Raw genomic sequence first — 15261 nt, forward strand, 5'->3', positions numbered from 1 at the left:
TAACCCAAACCCCAGAATGCCAAGGGGGCAGGAGTCTTGGGATTACTTCAATAACTAGCTCCTACGAAAACCTTTTCAAATTTCCATTTAAAAGACAGGCGGCTGGCGACTCCAGCACCCTGCCAGTTTACGCCTCCCGCCCCAGCCGCTCCCACATTTCTCTACGCCCCACCCTCCAGGCCGGAAACGCCTCTGCCATCTTCCGCTTCCTGACGCCGCGCCTCTGCCTGCAGCAAAGATGTCGCCGATGTCGCGGCACCGATGACGTCACAGTAGCAGTGGGCGGTGACGCCATCTCTGCGAGCCCAAGGTGCGGAATGGCTCCCGGGTCTCCCTCACGCGGTGGCACCGGCGACATGGCTGAGGCGGCGGCCGGAGTGGGCCGCTTCAAGTCCAAGTAAGCTGGGGCGCTGGGGCTGGGGGCGAATCCGCCGCTGGGGCTGGGCGCGTCGCCGAGGGAGGGAGCCGGGTTCGCAGTCGGAGTAGCGAAGGCGCCGGCGTGGGTCCCACACTCATCGGTTTGGGGAGGGATGAGGTACCAACAGGGCTGGGTCCTAACAGGCGGGCGGCAGCGTCGCGGCTGCGGCATCAGGTGGCAGCGCAGGCACTGACAGCGCTCAGCTTTCGGAGGGCAGGCCCTGGAGCCCAGCCGGGTGCAGCTAGCTTCCTCGACCTAAAGTTGAAGCAGGTCGGTCGGGGGCGGGGACAAGAGATCCCAAAGCGAGAGGAAGAGTCGAGGCTGGTCTTGGACGGTGGGAGTCCCCACCGCCCAGACGGTGGCAGAAGAGTCACCTTTGGGCCAGGCGGCCTGGGGAGCTTTCACACGCTGTCTCTCCAAGGACTGGGAAGAGAGGTCAGGAGATGAGCTAGACCTCCGTGTCCAGGAGTCCCTGAATCCCGGGCTTATGCAATCCCCAAATTTATGTTGAATATCTAAGTGCTCATTCCAGGGTCCAGACAGACTCAGTCTAAGGCGTAGGAGCAGAGTCTGATGGGGTAAACCTATCAAGCAGATCATTCCCATCAGTGGGTGTGACAAGCACTAGCAAGGGGAAGCCCTGATGCCAAGACTGCCTCTGTTGGGTGGTCGAGTGGGCTAAGGGGGCCTCCAGCTTCCTCTTGGCCGTCAGGCTTCCTTTAGTGGAATTAGCCAGGCACCTTGGAAATTCAGAGAGGGCCAGGCTGGGAATAGGGAACAGCCTGTGTGAACACAAAGGATCAGCAGAGACCCCTCATGGCAGGTTTTTGGGAACATGTAAGGAGAGGAGAGGGTTCCAAGGCAGGGGACAACACAAACAAGTTGTGTTCTAAAACGCCTCTCTGGGAGCAAGCTTTGAGAGAGTAGTGAAGAGGCTGTAGCAGCTCCCCAGAGAGGAGAGTGCCGTGGCCTGAACAAGCAAGGAAGTAGCCGAGAGGGAGGGGTGAGGATAATCTGCCTGGAGAGTGGGGTGGAGGAAGGAACTGGGGTTGGGGAGGGGCAGACTGGGGTTGGGGAGGGGCAGGCTGGTGTTGGACCTCAAGGATAAGGATGTTGAAGAGGATGTTGCTCTGGACTGGTACCCAGGCCTGGCCTCCCATGGCCAGCAGAGGGCGTCCAAGGCCTGGCTTGCTAGGCACCCGGAGTCTCTGGGAAGATTTGGACTGCCTTTGCTTCCGTGGGCCCGTGTGGATCACTGACCCGCTCAGGGTCCCAAATCTTCTGTAACAAGGAGGTACTAACGCCCACCTCCCAATGTGGTTGAGAGGGGTAAAGAGGGAACAGACGAGCTCATCACCCCACCACGCGTGCGTGTGCACACACACTCACACCAGAATCCCAGCCCTCCCAGAAGTTCCTCAAGGGCAGGGCCCTATTGGGTTGACCTCCGGGAGAGCACCTAGCACAGGGCTAGGCACCGGGGACCACGGGGTGATGGTTCACTCTCTCGCCCTGTCTTCCCTCCAGCTATGCTGTCGAGCGCAAAATCGAGCCTTTCTACAAGGGCGGGAAGGTGCAGGTACTTGCCCCAGGGTGGGGTGGGGGGTCAGCAGGGTGATGCGGCAGCATGGGGCTGCAGGGTGTTCTCTTGGCTGAGACTCCTTTGTCCCCAGCTGGACCAGACTGGACAGCACCTCTTCTGTGTCTGTGGCACCAGAGTCAACATCTTGGACGTGGCCTCAGGGGCCGTGCTGCGGAGCCTGGAGCAGGTGAGGGCAGGGAGGATCGGGGCGAGGGGCCGGTGTGGATGGCAGCCTGTTCTCATGGTGCCCTGCGCACCCACTCTCACCCCTAGGAGGACCAGGAGGATATCACTGCCTTTGATCTCAGCCCCGATGACAAGGTATGTGGGATCAGGACAGAAGGTGGGCTCCGGTACCTCCCACCCAGACTGAGTGGGTGAGGATGGCACGCACAGCCGTGCCCCAGCTGAACTGCGTCCTCCCCTAGGTGCTGGTGACAGCCAGCCGGGCCCTGCTGCTGGCTCAGTGGGCCTGGCGGGAGGGCAGCGTCACCCGCCTGTGGAAGGCGATACACACAGCCCCTGTGGCCACCATGGCCTTCGACCCCACCTCCACACTGCTAGCCACAGGTAGGACCCTGGCTGGGTTGGGGGTGGCGAGCCAGGTGGGGATCTTTGGGCCCACAGCGCCCCCACCTCAGGTCCACCCCCACAGGCGGCTGTGACGGGGCCGTGCGCGTCTGGGACGTCGTGCAGTCCTATGGGACACACCACTTTCGGGGCTCGCCGGGCGTAGTGCAGTGAGTCGGCGCGGTGGGGGGCGGGGGTGGGGGGCGTCACAGCCAGGGCAGTGCAGCTCACAGCCCCGCCCCGCCTGCCCGCAGCCTGGTGGCCTTCCACCCGGACCCTACTCGCCTGCTGCTCTTCTCCTCGGCCACAGACACCAGCGTCCGCGTGTGGTCGCTGCAGGAGCGGTCGTGCCTGGCCGTGCTGACTGCCCACTACAGTGCCATCACATCTCTGACCTTCAGCGCCGACGGCCACACCATGCTCAGGTCAGAGCCCAGAGCCCCGGCCTTGGCAGGGAAGGGAGGGCCATAGCCACAGCCCGGGCACTGAGGCGGGTGTCCCCCCCAGCTCGGGCCGGGACAAGATCTGCGTCGTCTGGGATCTGCGGAGCCTCCAGGCCACAAGGACCGTGCCGGTGTTTGAGGTGGGGGTGCCAGGGCCAGTGAGGGCGGTGGGAGGGGAGGGGCGACGGGGCTGGGGGCTCCACCTCTGACCTGCTTGTCCTCAGAGCCTGGAGGCCGCGGTGCTGCTGCCGGAGGAGCCGGCACCGGAGCTGGGTGTGAAGTCCACGGGCCTGCACTTCCTGACGGCCGGCGACCAAGGTGTGTGGGCCGGGCACGGGCAGGAGGGGGCAGGGGCCCGTGGACCCTATGTCCCAGCGGCCTTGTGCCTGCACAGGTGTGCTGCGCGTGTGGGAGGCGGCCTCTGGGCGGTGTGTCCATGCACAGCAGCGGCTGCCAGGCCCGGGGCGAGAGCTGACCCACTGCGCCCTGGCCCGCGCCGCCAGCCTGCTCCTCAGCGTCACTGCGGACCACAATCTTCTGCTCTACGATGCTCGCTCCCTGCGGCTGCAGAAACAGGTGCGCGGGCGCTGCCCCTGCTAGGCCCTGGCCCCAGCGCCAAACCCCCGCCCCCTCCCCTGCCACCACTCACCCAGCCCGCCACGTGTCCCTCCTGCCCCACAGTTCGCCGGGTACAGCGAGGAGGTGCTGGATGTCCGGTTCCTTGGGCCCGAAGACTCCCACATTGTCGTGGCCTCTAATAGCCCCTGCCTGAAGGTGTTTGATCTACAGACCTCAGCCTGCCAGATTCTCCATGGCCACACAGGTGAGGGCACAAACCAGGCCCTAGGCCCTTACCTGGATGGAGTGCCCGGCCTGGCCTCAGCTGACCTCTAGCCACGGCCACTCCATTTTCTTCCAGACATTGTCCTGGCCCTAGATGTGTTCCGGAAGGGGCGGCTCTTTGCTAGCTGTGCCAAGGTGAGACACCACAGAAGCTGGGGGCCAGGGACTGGTGGGGAAGCCCTGCCCAGCCGCCCCCTCACCATTCGCATCCCCAGGATCAGAGCATCCGCGTCTGGAGGATGAACAAGGCTGGCGAGGTGGCTTGTGTGGCTCAGGGCTCTGGGCACACACACAGCGTGGGCACAATCTGCTGCTCCAGGTAGTAGTCAGGGCCAGGGGTGTCGCAGAGGCAGAGGCAGCTCTCGCCTTGCTCTCTGAGTCTCTAGCCCAGGGGTGTGGAATAGAGGCTGGGGCAGGGCACCCCAAGGGGCTGCGGTTCCTTAGAAGTAGCCTTGAGGTTGGTGGGTAAAAGCGATGCCCGGGGGAGGGGTCCCACTGTTGGACTGAGTCACCAGGGGTGCCGGGGTGGGGGCCACGTAGCAGTTCCAGTCGTGGGGCAGGCTTCCTGTTCTGGCCTGAGGTCTGGCAGGCCTGAGCCATGGGGCTCTGCTGCAGGGCTGAGCAGGTGTCTCCCCTCCCCTAAATCCGGCTGCAGGCTGAAGGAGACGTTCCTGGTGACGGGCAGCCAGGACTGCACTGTGAAGCTCTGGCCCCTCCCTGAAGCCCTGCTGTCCAAGGGCACAGGCCCCGAGGGTGGCCCTGTCCTCCTGCAGGCCCAGGCCACACAGCGTTGCCACGACAAGGTGACCGCACGCAGCACCCGGGTGGGGTTGTGGCCAGGCCCTCACCAGGTCAGGGGTCTGAGCGGCTGCCTGCTCTCGCCACCAGGACATCAACAGTGTGGCTGTCGCCCCCAACGACAAGCTGCTGGCTACGGGCTCACAGGACCGCACGGCCAAACTCTGGGCCCTGCCACAGTGCCAGTTGCTGGGCACCTTCTCGGGCCACCGGCGCGGCCTCTGGTGCGTCCAGTTCTCGCCCATGGACCAGGTACTGGCCACAGCCTCGGCCGACGGCACCATCAAGCTCTGGGCCCTGCAGGACTTCAGCTGCCTCAAGGTGAGCCACCCTTGGCCCAGGCCTGGCACCCCCTCCACCCCAGACCCGTCCCCCCACCCCCCGCCTCACCCCACCCTCCACCCCGCCCACAGACTTTCGAGGGGCACGACGCTTCTGTGCTGAAGGTGGCCTTCGTAAGCCGCGGCACGCAGCTGCTGTCCAGGTGAGTGGGGGGTGGGCAGGGCTGGGGTGTGCTGGGTGGGCCCAGGCTGAACCCCTTCCTACCCCCACCCCAGCGGCTCTGACGGGCTCTTGAAGCTCTGGACCATTAAGAACAACGAGTGTGTGCGGACGCTGGATGCTCACGAGGACAAGGTCTGGGGGCTGCACTGCAGCCGGCTAGATGACCGCGCCCTCACTGGTGCCAGTGACTCCCGTGTCGTCCTCTGGAAGGTGTGTGGGCCAGGGAGGGCATCGCAGTGGGCAGGGCAGTGTGGGGGCCAGTCTGAGCCCAGTGTGACCCCGGTCTGACCCTAGGACGTGACTGAGGCGGAGCAGGCCGAGGAGCAGGCCAAGAGAGAAGAGCAAGTGGTCAAGTAAGTAGGGTCTCCCCACCCCCAGCTTGGAGTCAGCACGCTGGTCCCTCCTCTCTGGAGCAGCCACCCTGCTTGCCCCCGGCGGGGGTCAGGTCTGGCCAGGTCCCCCAGGGGCCCTGTGCCCTGTCCCCTCCTTGCCCTCCAGGCAGCAAGAGCTCGACAACCTGCTCCACGAGAAGCGCTACCTGCGGGCGCTGGGCCTGGCCATCTCCCTGGACCGGCCCCACACCGTGCTGACCGTCATCCAGGGTTGGTGCTGCCTCGGGCTGCACAGGGTGGGGGGGTCTCTTGGGGTCTGTGCTGCCCCTTTCCTAGGGCTCAACCTCCCCTCCCCCCGCAGCCATCCGAAGGGACCCCGAGTCCTGCGAGAAGCTAGAGACCACGGTGCTCCAACTGCGGCGTGACCAGAAAGGTCTGGGGCGGGCAGGGGGGCCGGATGGGGCCTCGTGAGGCTGGGGGCATGGGGGCAGGTGTGACTGTGCCCGTTGTCCACAGAGGCCTTGCTGCGCTTCTGCGTCACGTGGAACACCAACTCGCGGCACTGCCACGAGGCCCAGGCAGTGCTGGGCGTGCTGCTGCGGCATGAGGCCCCGGACGAGCTGCTGGCCTACGATGGTGTACGGGCCTCGCTGGAGGGCCTGCTGCCCTACACTGGTGAGTGGGCCGGCCGGGGGGCAGGCAGGGCCGTCTGCCACACTCGGCCACCCCTGACAGCCTGCGATCCTCCCCCAGAGCGGCACTTCCAGCGGCTCAGCCGGACGCTGCAGGCAGCCACCTTCCTGGACTTCCTATGGCACAACATGAAGCTGCCCACCCTCCCCGCGGCCCCCGCGGCCCTCTGAAACACAGAAACACGGACTCTGCTGTCTTGGCTCCTTGTGTCTGTCTTGACTTCATCTCACCCCCTGGTCCTGGGCCACAGGTGGCCCACCCCCAGACCTGCCCTTCAACACAGACACGGCACGGTCAGTCAGGAGAGCTTTACTCAGGGCACACCAGGGGCATGCGGCCCAGCAAGCCCCACCTCCACCGCTCCTCCCATGGCCCTGAGGCTGAGGTGGCTGTTAGCCGTCATCCCTGGGCTCTGGAGCCTGGGGTGATCCCTGGGGTCTGGGGTGCACAGCACCGCCCTCCACGATAAGCCACACTCTCTCAGGGGGCTCCCTGCCGTAGTGCCTTACGGGTGATGGTGCAGCAGCGGCTCTGAATGGCACTCAGAGGCGGCCGAGCAGGCACAGGAGGCGGAAGCATCACGGCCTGGGGGGACCTGGGGGAGCCATGGGCCTTGCCCTCCCCGCCCTCTGCACCATCAGCCCCATGGTGGAGCCACGGCCCGCTGAGGAGGGTGCCCAGCCCATCATGCTGCAGTGTCACAGCTGGGAGAAGACCGGTGCAGCCTCGGAACCTGTAGGACGAAGAGTTTGGTTGGCTCTGGGCCCCGCCCCACCCCACCCCGCCCCGCCGCGCCGCACCAGACCGGCTGCCGGAGCCCCAGCCCACACACCTGCACAGCCACCAGCCTCGGTCAGAGGCTTCCAGCACATGCACGCGTGCCCCTGCGGGCACGGACAGCTCATCAGCCCGGCTGCTCTCATAGGCGCAGACAGCACAGAACTGGGGCCCTGGGGGTAGACGCTGGGTGGTCACCATGGGGCTTCAGAGGTTTCTCTCAATACCAGAGACCCCTTCTAAAGCCCAGTGGGACCAAGCAGACACTGCAGGGCCACCGTCGCCCCCGCCATCCCGTGGCGCCTCTCCCCCAGCGCGTGCTGGACACTGCCCCATGACGGCGGGGGTGTGGGGAGGAGGGTCAGTCTCACCGCTTATCCCCAGGGGCTGTCCCCCATCCTGTCCCTGGTGTGGGGCCGCCTCCTCCAGGTAGGGAGCAGGAAACCATGCCGTCTGCTGGTCCTCGTTTGCCACTAGCCACCAGCCTGTGCCCGAGAGGGGGACGGGTGGGGTCTTCAGTTCCTGCAGCCCGCTGGGATCCCAGGGGCTGAAGGGCCTGTCCCTCTGACTGCCACCAGCCCACCTGCGGGGCATCAGCCCACCTGAGGGGTGTCGTAGCAGCACATCCAGGGCCTCCTGGGCCTGAGCGCGGAAGGGCTGGCCCCGAGTGTCCTGCGTGCTGAAGGGCTGCAGGCAGCGCAGGCTCTGGGCCTCCAGGGTGCGGATGGCAGGGCTGCCTGGGGGGCCTGGCGGGGGCTCTTGCGGGTTGGGCAGGATCACCAGGCTGGTGAGGGCCCAGGGTGCAGGGGAGAGGTGTCAGGTGTCTCCCACAGGCCCGTCCAGCCTCCAAGCCTTCCCACTTGTGGGCTCTTCCCCACCACTCCTCCCCCGTCCTCGGGGCAGGCACCTGCCGGGTGGCAGCATAGGCTCCAAGTCCAGAGGTTGTGGCTCGAAGAAGCCAGTGAGCACCGGGCTGTGGGACACACGCTCCCCGGCCACCAGCAGCGCCCTTAGGTAGGCCTCCAGCAGCTGCAGGCGGGCCAGGCCTCGGCCGGTGCGGCCTCGGAGCACCAGCCAGGGTGCATCAGCTGCGGGCAGGACGGGGCAGCTGTGGGAGCCCCGCCCAGGCTCCTCACATCCCACTGCTGCCGCCCCCACCCTCCTGGATCCCTGCTGGCCTGACCTGGGAGCTTGGGGAGAACGCGATCAGATCTCCGCAGCAGGCCTGCCTCCACCGGGAAGGTCTCCTTGAGGGTTTTCTGAGCGAGAAGAGGCATCATTGGTCTCCGAGGGCCCACTAGGTTCCCCTGGGAGGGCAGGCAGGGGTCCCTTGGCTGAAAGCCTGAGTGGGCACAAGGGCAGGGTGTGGGTGGTCTCCCGTGGGTCAGGCTGCTGGGGAAGTCGGGTGGCCGACTCACGTGGAGTCTCCTGAAGTCCCCCCAGCTTCTGCGCACGAAGCTGTCGCTGCCATCGGACCAGCACACGGAGAAGGCGAACGCCTGCTGGGGGAGGTTGGGGGCGTCTTGGAGGCGCTGGGCCAGGAGCTCCCCCACCTCCTCTGGGGCTGGCAGGGGTCCCATGGGCTCCTACCTGGAGCCTGTCTGTCTGCACCAGAGCTGCCCCACTCACACACACCGGGTGCCGGGCTCCCGCCATCCTGGTGACCTCCCCAGATCTCCGTGAGGGACTTCTGGGAGTCTGCTGGGCGTGACCCCGGGTCCCACTACCTCCCTGCCCATGGGGGTAGGAGGGAAGGCCTTGGGCACCCGGAAGGCTGGAATTCCCCAGCAGTGCCCCAGTCCTGGCTGCACCACCCTGCCCTTGACTGGGGCCTTCCCCGCTTCCTTGCCGCACCCCTCACCTGGGGAGGCAGGGGCATGGGGCTCCCCGGGTAGGAGGGGAAGCAGTGACGGTGGGGGGGCGGTTCCTGCCAGAGTGTGAGCGTGGGGGGAGGAGGGGAAGGAAGGGCCATTAGAGCACCGCCAGGCCACCCCTCCCGGCTCGCCACGCCCTGCTGGTGCCCAGGCTGGGCAGAGCCGCCCAGTGGCCTGGTGTGCCCCTGGCTCTGTCCCTGAGCTGACTGTAGTCGTCACCAGGAAAATATTAAAGGCTCTTAAGTGCTTTGTTTGGCTTAATCCTCACATTGGAGGAAAGGTCTCTTAATGTCCCCAAATGGCAGAGGAGGAAGTTTGTGTTAAACATATATTGTCAGGGTTTCTTCATCTGCTGGGGAGAGGCAGACCTCACAGGCCCACCCCACAGGTCCTGCTGTGGTGGAGGGGCTTGCAGCAGGATGAAGAGGGTCCATCTGTAGTCACTAGCATTGGGAATAGTGAGGTGGAATTGGGAATGGCTAGGACTGTTCTGAGAATCACCTCTGAATTCATGATTTATCAGTGCGCTGCAGACACAACCTCTGAGGTCAGGAGTGACCCTCCCCCAACTGGCTGGGGCGCTGAAGGGAAGGCCCTAGAATCCCCAGACGTTGCGCCCGGGGGCCACATCTCGGGACCACCGCCTTACAGGGGAGCCGAGAGCCCATCCAAACCTGGCGCACAGGGGTTCTTCCTTACCCCCGCCCACACCTCTGAGAGCTGGGAGGGGCGGCCAGCCTGGCGGCACTCTGACAGCCCTTCCCCTCCTCCTTCAGTCACACTCTGGCAGGTGGGCCTCAGTCCCAGCTCCTCCACCCAAGCCCTGGAGGGAGGGAGGGGTCAGGAAGCCACCCCGGCCTGACAAAAGGCCTTTGTGCATCTGTCCAGCCAGAGGCGCTCTCTGAAGCCTTCAAACCTCCCCGGGTCTTGGCCCAGGCAATGAACACCTGTGGACACAGGCCTAATTTTTACAAAGTGCCTTCAGTCCAGCTGTCACACTCTTGGCAATCTCAGTGGGGGCCGCTGGCCTGGTAGGGTACAGAGTGGGACGGCTCCTGCTCCCTTGGAAGACAGAGAAGTTGGAGAAGGGCCAGTGTGCTCACAGCCAGGGACCTAGAAGGACGCTGCAGCCCCTCCCTGCATGGCTGACCCATGTTCCCCACCCCCCCCAACTGAGATGCTCTCCACACTCTCCACATTCCCTCCCTCACCTCTCACCTGGACCACTACAACAGCTCCATGCTCCCCCCTCAAAGCCTGTGGTCCTCACTTGCTGTCGTGAAATCCACTCTCCAGAAGAATCTATGCAAAACCGAAATGGGATCAGGCCAGGGTACCCTCCCCCAAACTTCCCAGCACTGTCCCAGGGTCCTCAGCACACATCCCCAGCTCCTGGGTCAGTTGATGGTGTCCTCAGTGGGCTCCTGGCCACCTCAGGACCTCTGCTCACACCACCCTTCCCAGGTCCTGTCCCACACTGGCCTTTCTGCCCATGCAGGAAGTCAAGCTCCTCCTCCCTCCTGCGTTGGCTCTGACAACCCTCCTCAGCTGATTTCTCATTCTTCAGGCCTCTCTGCCTAAAGGTCAACTCCTCAAGGAGGCCTCCTAGATTTAACACACCCTGTTCATAGCCTCCATCACAGCTTGTATCTAAACACTTATTAGTGTGACTCTTGTTTTTTCCGTCTCGACCACTAGACTGAGGAGGTCAGGGAGGAATGAATCTTGCTCCTGGCCCTGTCCAGAGCCTAGAGCAGTGCTAAAGACAGATCAGGCACTACACAGGTATTTGCAGAATCAATTAATGTGCATATTAATGTACATGTGGAATTAAAGTACATATGGAAGCAGTGGTATCCCTGAGACCACGCCCCACCTGGGTTTAACCCCTTCAGGTAGGCTGTGGGGCTGAGCAGAGAGGAGAGGGGCTGCTCAGTGCTCCCCGGAGTCCAGAGACGCACCTCCTCCTTTGCAGGCTCGACCCGCCCAGCCTAGGCGGGCACCCGTGGCGATGGCGCCGGTCGCCTAGGCGGACTCGCCGAACCTTCAGCTGCACCGCCCTTTGTGCGCTCACAGCCCCGCCCCGCATTGCCCAGGCGCCAAGCACCGGTCCCGGGCGCGCCCCCAGCGGAGGGCACAGAGCCAAGCCGCAGGCACGCGAGAAGGTCGGAGCGGAGCGATGAGGCCGTCGCGGGCCTCAACACGGAGGTCCAGAAGGCCGCAGCCCGAAGCCGCGTCGCTCCCATGGGTCGTCATCCACAACACAGTGACATACTCGAGGAAGCGGGAGCTGTGCTACGGCCGACACAAGACCGGCTCGGGCGGTGGAACGAGGCCCAGGCGCAAGGCTAAGGCTCGGCGCTCCGGCGCCGCGCAAACCGCGGCTCGGGCCTCCGGCGCGTCCCCAGTTCGCACTCCTGCATCTCCCGGGGCGCGGACCCGGGCCGCCAGCCGCGCCCCCGCACCGGGCCCCGCCCCCGGGCCCAGCTCCGCGTCCGCGGCGCGCGCGCCCGGCTTCTGCGGTCGCGCTCTGGCGGCGGCGGCGCGCGCGCTGGCCTGGAGCCCGCCTGGTTGCGGTCGTGGCGGCTGCGCTGGCCCGGCAGGCACTGCGCGGGCGGCATGGCGGCGCCCAGCGAGCGCGGCCGCTTCGGCACTGGGATCTTCCTTCCTGGCGGCGCGCGCTCCGAGGTGACGGACGACCTGGTGACGGACGCGCGCGGCCGCGGCGCGGGTGGGAGAAAAGCCGCTGCTTCGGCCCGGGCGCCATCCGCGGGGCCGGCGTCCGACCCTCCGGCCTCCGAGCTCGCCTCCCCGCGGTGGCCCTGCCGGGCCTGCGTGGACTTCAAGTCGTGGATGCGCACGCAGCAGAAGGTGCAGGCGTAGGGGGGCCCCCACACCTTGTCCTCGGGCACCCTGGACAGGCTCCCCGCCCCCTCCCCGGGGGTCGGCGCTTCCTAACCGTGCCCCCAAGGTAGGCCCAGCCTTTTGGCTCTTGGCCATGTGTGGGCTGGATCGGCCCCAGGACTTTTTCTCCGGTCAGTGGGTCTCCGGCTGGGGCGGAAAAAAAAAAAATAGGGAACTTTGTAGGTTTCTGGTCGGGGAAAACCGAACTGACCCTTGGTCGGCCTCCTTCCACAGCGGGACAGCAAGTTTAGGGAGGATTGCCCTCAGGATCGCGAGGAACTGGGCCGCAACAGCTGGGCTGTCCTCCATACCCTGGCTGCCTACTACCCCGACCTGCCCACCCCAGAGCAACAGCAGGATATGGCCCAGTTCATACATTTATTTTCCAAGTTTTACCCGTGTGAAGAGTGTGCCGAAGACATAAGGAAAAGGTGAGTCGTGTCTGCAGAGTGTGCAGCCTGGGTCTGGGGCCCCTGGCAGATGCCATAAAGGGGAGCCTAGAGAAGTAGAGGCCGTCGTGGCAGCGGGTTGTCTAGAGCAGGGACCACCAACAGCGGAGGGATTCTGGAGCCATCGCCTTTCTCCTTAAAGGCCAGGCCTGGGGCTGCTGCTGGGGGCTGCTGCTTTCTGCAACCACGGAGTTCCCTCCCCGGGAGGGCTACTCTCATGAGATCCCTTGCTTTGCACTGATGAAGACTCTGGCAGGTTTCCAGGGACTCCACTCTGTCTAGCTTCTGGAGCAGGACCTTCAGTTTCAAGGCCTTGGGAACTCACTGCTTTTGCTTCCAAGAGCCACCTTTTTGGGGAGCCCAAGAACTGTTGTTTGGCAGCCATAAGCATTTCTGGGCTGGCTGTGGGGTAAAAAGGGCAGCCCTTGCTGTTTGGAGCCTGGGCATTTATTTATACGAGGTCTCTTGCTGAGGTGGTGTGGTAGGGCCAAAGGTGTGAAGAAGCAGACCTGGTTTTCAGGTAGGCCTTTATTCCAGCCCTGCCCCTCCACACGCTGCCTGGGGCCAGGGACGCTAGGGTGAGGCCTCCTGATTGTTATGAGGCTGTAAAGTGGAGACCTTGTGCCTTAATGTCTTGCCCGGGGCTCTTGTCAGGGTTTGCCACGTGCCCTAGGTAGGGGTTGGAGCAGGCCTAAGAGTCAACTGGGACTTGAGGCTGGAGGGTCAGCTCCCTTCTGGGAATTCCTCAGAGCATGAGGGCACCCCTAAATCTAGGCCCCAGCTCTCTTCCCTGGATTGGGCAAGCCAGGAAGATGGTGGGGCGGGCATGCTGGGAGCACAGCCTGCCCCCTCCTGCACGTGCTCCCCCTCACGCAGGATATACAGGGACCAGCCAGACACGCGCACTCGGGTGAGCTTCACCCAGTGGCTCTGCCGTCTGCACAACGAGGTGAACCGGAAGCTGGGCAAGCCAGACTTCGACTGCTCACTGGTGGACGAGCGCTGGCGCGACGGCTGGAAGGATGGCTCCTGTGACTAGCCAGCGGCTGAGCCTGGGGAGGCCCGGCCAGAGGGGGCGGGGCTCATTAAAGTGCCATCACACACAGAGCCGGTGGTGTCTCCGTTGGGTGGTCCCCAGACCCTGCCCTGGGAACCCTCTCCCTCTCCGGTTCAGAGGAGAAGTGGAGGAGCCCGATGCAGGCACCTCAGTGGTGGCCTCCTCACTGTGGGCCTGTGAGGCTATCGACGGGAGGCAGGGGCAGCCCAGGACGTCCCTTCCCTTCAGGATTTGGCCTCCTGCTCACCCACCCTGCCACCTTCTCCACACAGGAAGCCCACAGGCCTGGCTGGGCACCACCATCTCGCCCCTCAGGCCTGGCCAGTGTCTCCCCACCTTGTAGTGAGGGACAGCATGGGATAGTGACTGTAGCCCCGGAGGCTGTGCGCTGTTTGCACATCAGGAAAGAGGCTTATGGGCCGAACTCTGCTGCTCACCTCCAATCCGGCCTCTGGCCTTACAGGTTCCGTGGAACTCAAGACCAAAATAAAATGCTGGAGAAATGACCGAAGCCCTGGCTTCAGCGTATTTTGTGCTGGGACTTGCAACAGCGGACAGGCCTGCTGCTTCCTTATCTGGGTTCTGGCTCCCCAGGAGAAGGGGGCCTTTCCAAGGCCAGGGTGGGCTAGGATATTCAGGAACAGGAGGCTGAGTTGCTGGAGCTGAGGGAGAGTGGATCAGAGGAGGGGAGGTTGAATGACAGAAGGTCCTCAAGGCCCCAGTAAGGATGTGGTTCTGACACCCAGCTCTGACCAAACATGCATCGTGGAGGATCTGGAGCGGAGGGACGGCAAGGTGTGACTTGAGCTGGAATGTGGCGGAGGTGGCCGAGAGTAGGGAGGAACACCTACTCCACAGCAGCTGAGAGGGAAGCTCACCCCAGGGTGGGTGGCAGACATCACTGGATACATTCTGAAGGTGGAGTCCAAGGTGACTACAGGCTTCTGGCCCAAGCCACTGGAAGGAGGGAGTTGCCCAGTGTGTCTGAGATGAGAAGGCTGTGAGTGGTGCAGGTTTGGGGGTGACCTAGACCCAGCTTTAGGGCCTTCCCAGATCCTCTCAACCACACCCATTCCCAGGGTTTGGTTCCCAGCTGGGATGGCCCAGCAAGAGTGTGCCCCACCCCTGTGGTCATAAAGCTCTGGTCACCTCTCCCTAGCATGTCTCAGCCCCTTCCTGGGCAAGAGCCAGCCTTTAGCACAGCCTCTCCTCGGCATCTTCACCACACTGGCTCCACGGGGGTGCTGGCTTCCACAGGGGCTACCCAGAGGGGCCAGGTGACACAAAGAAATAGGGGCAACCGGCGGAGAAGTCGCTATTCTTTGGTACACCAGATGGATGCCCCCAGCACAGGGGGACCTTCGTGCTGGGAGCCAGCAGGGCTATGGTCAGCTCACGCCTTCCATGCTGGCTCTCCTCACTTCCCTTCTTCCCTAACTCTGGCTTCCTCAAAGTTTCACCTCCCAATAAAACTCTTAACTTTGCAGCAGACTGATTTCCAGGCTACAACAAGAGGGACTCAAGTTCAAGGGAAAGTCCTGGCTCAAGCTGTGAGCATGGAGACCAAGAGAGTGAGCACAGAGCAGGGAGAAGAGCCCCAGGACCAGACACGGGGACTCCTAAGCTCAAAGGTCACAGGAAGAGACAAGAAAAGGGGCCATGAAGTAGGAGGAACAGGAGGAGAGGGTGACGTCAGAGTGTGCCCAGGAGGACTGGAAAAGGATGGCAGTGCCTGAATTGCCCCTGGGACTAAAAGGAGCAGTGACAGCTGGAGGGAAGTGGGTTCAGGAGTGGAAGGGAGTAGCAGGTTTAGGCACCGATGTAACCAATCAAGTAAAAGGGGAAATGAATGATGGATGAGACGGAACTGTTGCTGACAGGTGAGAGGTATGGGACCAGATGCATGAAGCATCAAGTCAACCAGGTCACACCTTTACTCAATGTCCTGGATAGAAACTGGCGTCATCTGTCCTGGCATGGTAGTGACCTGGGTTTCAATCCCGGCTCTTCACTTTCT

The 15261-nt window shown here is 63.8% G+C and overlaps 3 protein-coding genes across 7 annotated transcripts; 2 read left to right on the plus strand and 1 right to left on the minus strand.

Moving 5' to 3' along the window:
* The first annotated feature begins 277 nt into the window (after positions 1 to 277).
* TBL3 (transducin beta like 3) lies at positions 278 to 6384 on the plus strand. Its single transcript, XM_027961789.2, has 22 exons — positions 278 to 397; positions 1946 to 1997; positions 2092 to 2187; positions 2274 to 2321; positions 2429 to 2570; positions 2656 to 2740; positions 2825 to 2995; positions 3078 to 3153; positions 3238 to 3331; positions 3408 to 3589; positions 3695 to 3836; positions 3933 to 3991; positions 4072 to 4175; positions 4512 to 4659; positions 4745 to 4975; positions 5068 to 5138; positions 5212 to 5368; positions 5453 to 5511; positions 5657 to 5760; positions 5852 to 5923; positions 6007 to 6165; positions 6244 to 6384. Exons 1-22 carry the CDS (start codon positions 318 to 320, stop codon positions 6351 to 6353), a joined length of 2442 nt encoding a protein of 813 aa, XP_027817590.1. The 5' UTR covers positions 278 to 317; the 3' UTR covers positions 6354 to 6384.
* Positions 6385 to 6476: 92 nt separating this feature from the next.
* NOXO1 (NADPH oxidase organizer 1) lies at positions 6477 to 10926 on the minus strand. 5 transcript variants are annotated; one of them, XM_060406028.1, is made up of 10 exons: positions 10796 to 10926; positions 10053 to 10136; positions 8551 to 8691; positions 8379 to 8462; positions 8144 to 8219; positions 7868 to 8048; positions 7563 to 7744; positions 7332 to 7445; positions 7016 to 7133; positions 6477 to 6916 (listed from the first exon to the last, which is right to left on the minus strand). In XM_060406028.1, exons 3-10 carry the CDS (start codon positions 8614 to 8616, stop codon positions 6664 to 6666), a joined length of 1074 nt encoding a protein of 357 aa, XP_060262011.1. In that variant the 5' UTR covers positions 8617 to 8691; positions 10053 to 10136; positions 10796 to 10926; the 3' UTR covers positions 6477 to 6663. The 5 variants fall into 5 exon arrangements, with proteins under 5 accessions (XP_060262011.1, XP_027817593.2, XP_042095892.1 ...); XM_027961792.3 differs by lacking the exons at positions 10053 to 10136; positions 10796 to 10926 and having other exon boundaries at positions 8379 to 8459; positions 8596 to 8868; XM_042239958.2 differs by lacking the exons at positions 10053 to 10136; positions 10796 to 10926 and having other exon boundaries at positions 8596 to 8868.
* Positions 10927 to 11435: 509 nt separating this feature from the next.
* GFER (growth factor, augmenter of liver regeneration) lies at positions 11436 to 13755 on the plus strand. The gene is made up of 3 exons (XM_004020714.5): positions 11436 to 11705; positions 11973 to 12169; positions 13064 to 13755. The coding sequence occupies exons 1-3, from the start codon at positions 11454 to 11456 to the stop codon at positions 13224 to 13226; spliced, it is 612 nt and encodes a 203-aa protein (XP_004020763.1). The 5' UTR covers positions 11436 to 11453; the 3' UTR covers positions 13227 to 13755.
* The last annotated feature ends 1506 nt before the right edge of the window (positions 13756 to 15261 follow it).

The sequence above is a fragment of the Ovis aries genome, chromosome 24, assembly GCF_016772045.2.
Source record: "Ovis aries strain OAR_USU_Benz2616 breed Rambouillet chromosome 24, ARS-UI_Ramb_v3.0, whole genome shotgun sequence".
Lineage (NCBI taxonomy): Eukaryota > Metazoa > Chordata > Mammalia > Artiodactyla > Bovidae > Ovis > Ovis aries.

Coding starts and splice junctions, on each gene's coding strand:
- TBL3 (XM_027961789.2), top strand. CDS start 318: ATGGCTCCCGGGTCTCCCTCACGCGGTGGCACCGGCGACATGGCTGAG. Junction 4,176..4,511: donor GGCACAATCTGCTGCTCCAG/GTAGTAGTCAGG, acceptor ATCCGGCTGCAG/GCTGAAGGAGACGTTCCTGG. Junction 5,369..5,452: donor CCCGTGTCGTCCTCTGGAAG/GTGTGTGGGCCA, acceptor GTCTGACCCTAG/GACGTGACTGAGGCGGAGCA.
- NOXO1 (XM_060406028.1), bottom strand. CDS start 8,616: ATGGCGGGAGCCCGGCACCCGGTGTGTGTGAGTGGGGCAGCTCTGGTG. Junction 8,463..8,550: donor TGCAGACAGACAGGCTCCAG/GTAGGAGCCCAT, acceptor AACCTCCCCCAG/CAGGCGTTCGCCTTCTCCGT. Junction 7,446..7,562: donor GCTGCTACGACACCCCTCAG/GTGGGCTGATGC, acceptor TCTCGGGCACAG/GCTGGTGGCTAGTGGCAAAC.
- GFER (XM_004020714.5), top strand. CDS start 11,454: ATGGCGGCGCCCAGCGAGCGCGGCCGCTTCGGCACTGGGATCTTCCTT. Junction 11,706..11,972: donor GGATGCGCACGCAGCAGAAG/GTGCAGGCGTAG, acceptor CTCCTTCCACAG/CGGGACAGCAAGTTTAGGGA. Junction 12,170..13,063: donor GCCGAAGACATAAGGAAAAG/GTGAGTCGTGTC, acceptor CCCCTCACGCAG/GATATACAGGGACCAGCCAG.